This window comes from Platalea leucorodia, assembly GCF_965183815.1.
Source record: "Platalea leucorodia genome assembly, chromosome: 1".
Lineage (NCBI taxonomy): Eukaryota > Metazoa > Chordata > Aves > Pelecaniformes > Threskiornithidae > Platalea > Platalea leucorodia.
Window position 1 is genome coordinate 25,083,998 of NC_138823.1, and position 10,598 is coordinate 25,094,595.

At 46.0% G+C, this 10,598-nt stretch overlaps 1 protein-coding gene across 1 annotated transcript in view; it reads right to left on the reverse strand.

The window, feature by feature from the left end:
* Positions 1-9,968, reverse strand: part of MATN2 (matrilin 2) — a 75,372-nt gene extending 65,404 nt beyond the window's left edge. Inside the window, exons 1-2 of the mRNA XM_082329915.1 lie at positions 9,925-9,968; positions 295-462 (exon numbers count right to left, since the gene is read on the reverse strand). Coding sequence (XP_082186041.1) covers positions 295-448 — 154 coding nt within the window. The 5' untranslated portion in view covers positions 449-462; positions 9,925-9,968. The remainder of the gene's footprint in view (positions 1-294; positions 463-9,924) is intronic.
* Positions 9,969-10,598: the final 630 nt, after the last annotated feature.

Sequence of the window (10,598 nt, forward strand, 5' to 3'; positions counted from 1 at the left end):
GAGAGACAATGCATGCAGCTTTGGAGACAAGAGCCTGGTAATACTGGTGTGCTTTTATTACTATCGTCCATTCACTTAGATTTAGTACTCCAAAAGTAAACACCTTCTTTCGATAGCTGCTAACTGGTCAAAACACTTTCTCATATTCCTGCTTGCAAATGGCAATCTCCTTTTTATTATAAACTAACTCAGCCAAGGCTTGGTCAGCTGCTCATACCTTTTATCATTTGTATTTGAGATGGCTTTTGGTGGTGGGGTTTGGGCTTTTGGGGTTGTTTTTTTTTTGTAACTTACCTAGTAGAGATTGTGAGTTAACATCCCTTCTTCGGGTGAAATGTCCTCCAGGGAGATCTTTTGCCATGACAGAGACAGCAGAAAGCAGAGTATGTCCAAACAGCAGGAAGAAGCATGCAATCATTTTCTTCATCTTCAAGAAATATAGGGACATTCAAGGATGTGAACCTGCAATAAAGGAGAGAAAGCAATGAGCTCTTTGATTACACAAGAAGACACACTGTAACCATGCCAGCCACCCAGCTGCACTGCTTCCCTCCCATCACACACAAACATGCAGATATACTGGCATGGAATAATATCTACACCCTCAAGAAAGAGGATCTACATAATAAAGTAGCAGTTAAGCACACCCTGCATAGTCTTTACAAGTATTGTTAGTTGAAGTTCATAGTTAACATTTAAAATGTATTGACTTTTACAACTATCTGTAACAATCAAGTGTTTTTAAAGCAAGAAAAGGAACTTTGCTTCAGTCAGCCTGTCAGCATAAACAGGTACGAGGAGGACACAAATATGCTTTCATATTCTACTCAGCACTCCGTTGCATTTTTTCAGAAGTTTAATGGTTCCTGTAGTCTGAGGGATACTTGCTTCAGAAAATCTTGGAGAATTAAAACAAGACAAGGGAATATATTCCAGAAACAGCAACTACAAAAGAACTGGTGACAGCTCATGCTTCCTTTTCAGAAGACTGCCTGTGGTTGCTAGCATGAAGATAACAGTGCAGAATGAATCTTGTTTACTCAAAGAGACTTCTGAGGACTGGCAATGAGCTTGCCATAGGTTATGGAGAAGTTTTGTCACATGGAAGAACAAATTAATGGCAAAATTCCTACATTAAGAGATGATTCCTGCCCAGCAGTTTGTTACGGCACCATCAAAAGCCATGGCTGACTGTGCCCACAAACAGAAAGCTAAGACCGACACGCTAAAGGCTGATCATCTGGCCATGTCCCCTGTTGGTGGGCTTCCTCAGGTGGCGATTCTGCCTATCTTCCCCCAAAACTTTATTCTTGTGGGTTGTGAAGACAGCATCTCACAGGAGCTAGATTCAGCCTTGGAACTGGTGATATGATGAAGCTTAGTCAAGAGCTCCCCTAGGTGCGCAAGAGATGGATACAACTACCCACTTTCACAACAAAGAACTGTTCTACCTGAATCTGAGTGGAAAATTTACAAACAGTGCCAATTTTAACAGTAATTCTTGGTTAAGTAACTAAGATGTTGAAAAAAAATTTAATAGGGTCTTGATAAGCACATAGAGCCACAGATCTGTAACAGAAGGCAACTAAATGCCCCAGTTCAGATAGAGAATTGATTTTTTTCTCACCATGAGGTACTCACTGGCAGAAAAGTAAATTCTGAGTAAATATTTTCTGTCTAATAAAGAGATTTTATACATTATTCTTTAGCCTGTCCTGCACAACCATTACACATTGCTCTATTTTTTCTGTCTATCAATCTATTTTTCCTTTTGTGTATCCTACTCAGCATCCCCAATTGTGAACGCGGTGTTCTGGAGTATATGCCAGAGAGCAAAATGAACTGAGTCTTTGCACTCAAAATGCCCAGCCTTGCTTAAATGTCCAATATTATGCAGTAACAGGTAACACGCGATTTAAGGCCATTCAAACTAGGAAATAGATGTAAATAGTTGGTGCTTATAATAGGGGCCACAAAAATTTAAATTTTTGGAGCCCTAGCAGCATGGACACCCGGATGGTGCTATTGGTAGAGTATTTCCAGTGCTCTAGTCAGAAACAGACGGACTCTGCAATGCACCACTGAAAATGGGACAAAATTTTGCTGGAGGCAACAGTTGTTACTGCTGGAGATTACTGCTGGAAGCTTCTCCCAGGTTGTCTCCTCACTTCTCAGAACATCGCCAACAAACACAGGGCTGTGCAAGGGGGCCTCCTCTCTCTCTGGCCTGCTCCTTCCGCACACAAGACAAATGGGCCTCAAGGATACATGCCAGTTCTAGCACCAGTGTTTTAGAAACATAGAACCCATGCTCAGAGAGCTAAGGAGCATAGAGAAATATGTTCCTTACAAGGCTGCCAAAGGAACCAGGCATGAACAGTTTTTTCAAGAGGGCTATCTGGCTGTTACCTACTTATCAGTGGCCTAACTCATCCCTCCTTCCTATCCATCCTAAACAGCTGTGAAGATTGGGCTAATCTCTAAGTCAAGCCATTTTACCTGTTCCTGATGGCACCTTAACGGAGAACCAAGGCTACTGTGGCAGAGCACTTTCACAATGCGTTGCTGAACGAGCCAGTAACAGCATGGTGCCAAAGGAAACTGTGATAAAGACGTGACTCAGGACAGTCCTACCAGCTCTGAAAAGTACCCCAAACTCACCCCTCTTACATTCTGGCACTTAACATATTTTATGCCTTTGTAGCAATTTTTGGTATTTGATCACAATTTCAAATTCACTAGGCTCACTACTGTCCCCAAGCAACTTCAGCAATAAGAAAAAAAAAGTTTGTTTGCTATAATTTTAAGTCTTTGAATTCTGTTAGGAACGTGTTTATATAGCATGCAAATGTCATATGATTAGCTGACCATATAAACCAAAAAGCCTATGTAATCATTCACTAGCTGTCACTGAATTCTGAAACATATTAAAGCAGTACATTTTCAATTTTTGCATGATTTTACCAGTCCCTTTGAAAAGTACGGTTGGGAGTACTAAAGAAACAGAAGCATTGAATAACAGTGCCTAGTTTTCTGGGGAACTTTCTGTTCAAACTTAACATAACTTCTATTGTTCAACAGTATTTCATTTTGATTCAGAAACCTTAGATCTCAATATCTTTACCAGCCTGATAACCAGAAAATAATCTTACTTAAAGCTCCACCAAAAACGATCCAATTCTGATTAAAAAAAACCCAAACTATTATCAACACACTCCTACCCTCACAAACAGTGTTTTAACATACTGTTTCAGGAGAAAGCAATGCTTAACAGCAGAGAGCTTTAGCTGCCTCATCTTACAAGTTCCGATGTGTAAGATAATCTAAAATAAAAATTAAAGTGAAATTGCATCCATTTTCAGTGAGAAAAAACCCAACATGTTCCCAAAGCCAAAGGCTGTGTATGTGATAACACATACCACTGATCCAAGCCTCTTGCCACCCTTTCATTCACACTGAAAGCTTCTGTGCTGCTTTCCTGAGGTGATGACACTCTGGACTTTTTTGCTTTGCTCTAGTTCCAGGTACGTATTTGTGTCTACTTCTGCTTGCATTTTTACATGATCAGTTTGGATTGTGGTTGCATAGCTCTTCCACATACAGTCCTCCCACAGTTCTCTGTTTATTTTCTGCGCCTTCTGCAAGGTCCCCTGCCTTCGCTCTAGAAGTTGGATGGTGTTTATTGCACCACATTTGGTATTTAACACCTCATTTTCCCAGCAGGCTAAGCCAGGCTGCTGGCACAGCCCTTTGTAGCTTCACATTGCTGGCTAACCCTTGCTGTACCAGCTGAGAATGCACTCCCACAGTACCAAACTTACAAACACATATTTTTGTGGCTACTTGGAAAACATGTTTCAAGAACTTCAATTCCAGCTGTTGCAGCAGGAGTATTCAGCATTATACCATTGGGAGCAAAGTCCCCTGGGCAGACCCAAGACCAAGTCACCGCATGACAAACATCCCAAACACCTCAAAAGCAGAAGACACCAAGAGGAGGTGTGGCAATACATGGGGCTCAACCAGGCTGAGCACCAGATCCACCAGCTTCCACTGCGCCATTCTCCTACCCGTGGAGAGAGGAAGAAGCGGGTCCTATGCAGGACTTCCACAGCAACCTTGGAGCAGTCAGTGCAGCACACTGCTCTGCTGGACATGTGAAGAAGCTCCTAACAGTGAAGAGGCAACTGCTGCTCACAGAGGTACAATCTGATGAGGGCTGCCTGCAATATCTGCAGCTGTCTTGAAGAAGTTTGGTATAAAGGAGATTCTCCTAGAAGATGGCAAGTAAATAGACAGGCTCTCTTGTTCTTTTCAGGCTTCCCTTGCTCCCTAACTGGCTGTTAGTCAAGACAGAAATATTTCCATGGTGTTTTCTTATCAATTTTACCTATGCTTGCTTAGCCATATACTCATGCAAGAGAATAATTTTTGTGATGCACAGCTATGGATTTTCAATTTTCATGAACTACAGTGTAAGAATACTGAAAAATGAAATTGAGACTTCATCTTTAAAATACCCGTTTCCTTTGTTGGACAGCACTCAAGCAACACAAGCCTGTTTCTACCCTTTCAAATATCTTTCCATGGAAGTCTCCTCATAAGGGATTGATGGCTGTGTTTTGGACAGAGACACTACTGAATATTCAGTGCCAGGGGTGATAAATCAATGACCTTCTCCACTGCATGGTGCATGTTATTAAGATTTGTCCTCTTTCCTGTGATAACTTAAATAATGCCAAGAGAGAAGAGATGCTCTGTGGCTCATGCTGAAGTCAGTGCCCTTCCATCTCCTACCCCACTTCAGGGGAATTTCTTTCACGCAGAATTGGGAAACCCACCACCTCTTTCATTCAGGTACCTTAAAAATGTACCTGTCTTTGCTGGGCAGATCATGCTGAAAGAGAAATTGGAAAAACATGGTAGTAAAATGTTTCAACTCATGCCTCCTGCTCCTCTAGGTAGTCTCCTTTTTCATGTTGCAGTACAAGTTGTCCTCCAAGGCTAAATCAGAAACATGAACTCCACAACCCCCTACCTCCCCACCTTCACCAGCTGCCACCAAAACTGGCACAATGCACAGAAGGGGAAATTCTCAGCAGTTACCTGGAACATCAACACCTTTAGTAACTGCAATATCCACTCTCTTGAACCCTATATAATTTCTCATCATAGATGGGAAGGAACGGGAAGACAATAAAAGCACCAGAGGCAGCAGTTATTACCACTATAGAGGCTGCCTTCAGCTTTCCGTGTTTGATAGTTAAAGGAGACAGCCATTTACTTTCATTAAGCTGCCAGAAGATCTAACATCAGTGTTTTTAAGTTATAAAGAACGTAAGGGCATAAAAGGGAAAACATTCTGAAGTTCGTTCAGCAGTCCTTATTATCTACCCATTTTTAAGATAACAGGAAACTGCGATCAAATCAAAAGCTTTTACTGAAGTTAAAGAAACTGTAAGCGATCCACGTAAGTCAGTAAAATCAGAGTCCGTGTGCCCAAGTTAGCAAGCACAGTGAGTTGCTTGGAAAACCAATGAGCTCCTATTACATACAAGCCACAAAATATCTCATTCTCAATCCCATCACCTCAGAAATTAAAACAAATTAAGGACAGCAGGCACTGTAAAGCCCTGTTAACTATCAGTTAGAACATGTTCCGAAGTATTTCACTATCCACAAGCCAACACATGCATTACTAGTCCATTACTCATTAAAATCACTGTGTGTGGCATGGGTGGCAGGACACTGAGTATTAATAATTTCCCCCGTCTTTCTGGACCAGATTGCTGACTCAGGCATTTTCCAGTTGTGAAAAATAGATAGAGTCCTGCAGAGTCCAACATCATAAAATATCTGTTCCTAGCTATGCAGGTGTTATGTGGGGGCAGCTGGCCACAATCAGGAGGATGATATTTAGCACATCAGCAAGAAGCACCATCTTGCCTTCATCCTTATAAAGGAGCAGTCTACTATCATCCTGTTCCACCAAATGATGCACTGGATTTTCTGCAGCTCCTTGCTGCACAAGGAGGGCTTCACTAGGCTCAGCAGCACAGGACAGGTAGAACTCCCCTAAAATCATGGTTGTCACCTGCATCTCACTGATACGGTTAAATCATTAAGAAGGAACAAGGTTGCAGGTGCTCTAAGTTTGTCAATTCCTCATCTGCCCCCCAACCCTGATGGCATGAGAGCACATGAACCTACCCAGCCCTGCACCAAGTCCTGCAAAGCAACAGAGGGGTACTCCCCTTCTTAACACATTCTTCAGCTCCTTTTAAGAGACTAACTTTGGCTATTCATGCTGTCAGGAGTATCAGATGAATCTGGGAAGCCCATTATCTAAAAGTCAGTTAGTAATTCAGGTGTATTCTGAGACAGACAACCCAAATGCAAACAGCTTTCATAATAGCACAGCAAGCAACCACAACAACAAAACTAACTGTTGACTTGGAAACATCGATCAGTCCTTTATCAGTCTAAAATAGTGAGTGTCCAGACAGTAAGAGTAACCCAAATCTGCAGTGGGCTTGGGACCAGAAGTTGCGTACTCCAGCACAAGACTGGGACAAATCCTTCCAATGGGTCCATGAAGGTCTGTTTCCTGACAGGAAGTTTTAGGGCTACACATCATTGTCTTGTGTCTGCAGGACGCGACCCCAGCATTTGATGGCAATTTGCCTGTTCCAGACATGTCTGCACACGGATGGGGACAGGATGACAACCACAGACTGACAAAGTCTCCCAGATTTGTTTCCTATGCTTTCACATGGTCCTCCTCATCCAGCATGTATCCCTACCTCTGCAGCTAAAAGGATATTCCAGTGCCCTCTGTACTGAGAGATACCCCTGCCTTGCATAGCAATTGGGCTGCGGCTGAAACAAACTCCATCAGTACCTAATTATTCTGACTGCTGCTACAAATGCCCATAGCTGAGTTGTGTCCCAGATCAATAAAAGCAAATGTTACAGTCGACTAAACTTACATCTTGAAACTGTAAAGGGAAGACCTAAAATGCACTATAGAGCAGTTCATCGAAGGGAGGTGAATGACATTTAGTAGTCAGCCAAATACTCCCACAAACCCAATGCTGTGCATGGCTACCTGTACACAGAGCGTGGCTGAAGGTGCTAGAGTATACAGGAGGGCAACCACATTCTGGAAGCCATCAGAAGAGCGATGGGCATGGGGGAAGAGCAGCTTGCCTACTCAAGCACAGGGGTCAGATAAGCACGTATATGTCTTGATGAGTACACACACCAAAACATACAGCGTACGGGAAAGAGCAAAGATCGGCATTTCAATTCTGCATTAGATTTTATTGTGAGGTGTAAATATCATGGTAGGACTTCTACACAATGGACTCAGTTATCTAAAGGGCTTAGAGTATATTATGCTACATTATACATACGCTACATGTATAATTTAATTTTCTGCAACTCTAATGAACTAAGGAACATTAAGGGATGTATTAATTATTTTAAGTCATTCATCTAAATCACATATAGACTTCCTGATACCACTGTCGTAAAACTAATAACTACTAAATCACAGAATCATAGAATAATTGAAGTCAGAAAGGACCTCTGTAGGCCATCAGGTCCAACCCCAGCAGAGCTGAAGCTGATGACCATTTCAGTAATTTCAGAAACTTGCCCTATAAAAGTTACTGGGGATGCTGTAGAACAGTACACCCATAGTATGGCTTACTCTGCATAGTTTCCAGTGGTCAGACAGCAATCGTTAGCAATGGGAATTCTTATTTTATGACAGCATCAATCTCCATGTTATGATTTTTCTTCAGTTGCCATTTGGACAATAGACCTTTTCATTATCTTGTTCTTTTGGGGAAGACTCATTTGCACTTTCTGGTTCCAAATCTGATCTAGACATCAGAGTTTCCACAAAGTTCCCAGAAGAGTAGCATGGCAAAACTGAGAAGCTTCACTTTTACCATGAAAAGTAGGTATTTATATGAAAGTATATATTATATGACATACAATACATATGTGGGCTGCTTAGTTTTGTCTCTGTGAAGTGATCACAAACCGTAACAGACTGCTAATTGCAAGGACAAAGGCTTTTTTTTTTGAAAAAAAGGATACAGTAGTTCTGAAACTTATTTGCAAACCTGTACTGACCCCCACACCAGTGTAAAACAGTAATTTGGGGATTAAAACCACTCCATTCCAAATACTCCGTACTCTTAACGAAAACACAATATAACAATGAGTACACTATACAAAAGGAGCTTGTTAATGATGTCCAGATTATAATTAAATAGCAGTGCTTAGTGTTTTACACTCTCATGGAGACAGTTTATAAGTCACGGGAGAGTATTTAGATCTGATTAGCCTTTCCCTAGTTTGCCTGGACTGACTAAAACATCTCTTACTATTACAGCTGGGTCCCAGGGTCCCAGCTCATAAGCACTAGAGTGTGTGTTAGTTTGTTCATGAGAAATCCCAGTGAAGTCAATGGAAAGACTCACGTAAAGTAATTAGGTGTGAATATTGAGTGCAGGATTTAGGGTCTTAGCTGCAGCCTTGTGTAACTGAGTGCTACATTTTCTTAAGATATAAAGTAAATCAAATTTAATTTGATGAATATAGTTATAATCGTATTGATACATGAGAAAAAGTTTTAAAAATCCAGTGCTTAAAGCTGACACATCTATATGAAAAGTGTATCATTCAAAAATTATTTTATACATTTTATAGGATTTTATGGAAAAGCCATACATGCATTTTATTAAGCTCTTGATTTCAGGAGAATTTATGATGGGATTCAGTATGATAATTTCTTCTGAAAGTAGTCAGCTGCCTGACGGTAGCACAGCTATAACATGTAACACAGCATGTCACCTTTTCAGATCTCAGTCAGGATCATTCACCCCTTGAATGACAGCCCCAAAAGAAAACCCAAGCATTTAGGAAGTATTACATAAATCAGTAGGTTGCATTCTTCCCTCCCAGTCAACACTAACCCACGGTTAAGCAGTCACAGCAGCCAGTCTGACATGGAAAGAACTGTCTTCTGAAACAGGAGTATGCGGTCATTAAAGATGCCACAACAATTTTTATAAGATTAAAGAGCACCATCTAGGTTGGGTTTCCAGGGTAAGTACATTACACGCAGCAAACCGTTCCCCGCTCCTTCCATCTCCAACAAATGCGCTGCTCTCAGGCCCACGCTGCATGTCAGAGGCGACTGCTCCAGCGCAGTTACCTGCGGGGCTGTACCCCCTGCACCGGGATAAGCCGCATCCCGTCCTGCTGGAAGCTGGTAAAGACACCTGCAGGCTACTCACTAACAAATGTTTCTAGGTAAAGTTTGGCTCCGATTCTGCGCTGATTTGAGAATACAATGGGGTTTTTTCCTTACAGCACATACACCGTTAAATGAGTTACTGAAGCATGCACGGGGAAGAGGGCACATGGGGAGCTTGCTCAGTCCCATGCAGTCCAAACGAAAGGGCAGCATTTCTCCTGCGGCTGAACCACGAGCCGCAACCCCCCCAGCAGGACCCAGCATTCAACCCAGCCCCGGACCCCGCCGCGGCCCCTCGCCTCGGCCTCCCGCTCCCCGCCGGGGCCCTGCCGCCCCCGCCGGCCGCGGGGCCCTCCCCGGCCGCCCCCTCACCCGGAGGGGCCCCCGGGCACCGCCGCCGCGGGGCAGGACCGTCCCTCCGCCCAGCCGGGGCCCCGGGGCGGGGGTGACGGCAGGCTGTGCCGTGCCCCAGAGGTGTCAGCGATGCCGAGCCCCGCCGGGCGGCTCCGGAGGCAGCGGGGCTGCCGGTGCCCCCGGGAGGGGCGCCGCGGACCCGCCTGGCGGGCGGGAGAGGCGAGGCGGGGCCGGGCAGCGCGGGCGGCAGAGCCGGGCTTACCTGAGGGGCTAGCGGGGCCGGGAGCCGGGCTTACCTGAGGGGCTGGCGGGGCCGCTCCGCTCGGCGGCGGGCAGCGGCGGCGGCCGGGAGCGAGCGCGGGAGCGCCTCCTCCCCCCTCGGCGCGGCCCCGGACGGCGCTCCCCCTCCCGCCCCCCCGGGAGCGCCGCGGGCTGAGGGGAGCTGCCGCCTCCCGCCAGCCCCGTCCCCGAGCGGCCGTAGCCCGTCTCAGCCGTACCGAGGGGAGGGAAAGGGGGGGTCCCGCTAGGGAGACCCCGGCCACCCTGCCCAGACCTCCAGAGCCGGCTCTTCCCCGGGAGGCAGCCGCGGGTGGCCGGGCCCCTCTCTCCTCAGCCGCCTCCGCCGTCAGGGTCGCGGTCCCGCTCCTTCCCGCCTGCCCCGTGCGGGACGCCGGCTGTCGCCCCGCTCCCTCCCGCTTGCCCCGTGTAAGGGACGCGGGCCGTCCTCCCGCTCCCTCCCGCCTGCCGTGAGGGAAGAAACGGGATCGACGGCCCTCACGGGGCACGGGCCACCGGCCCCGCGCCTGCCCCCCGAGGGACGCGGGACCCGCTCCCTCCCGTCAGCCCCGTCAGGGACGCGGGCCGCCGGCCCCGCTCCCTCCCGCCCCTCCGGGCTCTCGGCTGCGGCGGCCCCGTCTCGGCCCCGCCGCCCCGCGCTCGCCGCGCACCTCGGCCCCGCCGCCGGTTCCCC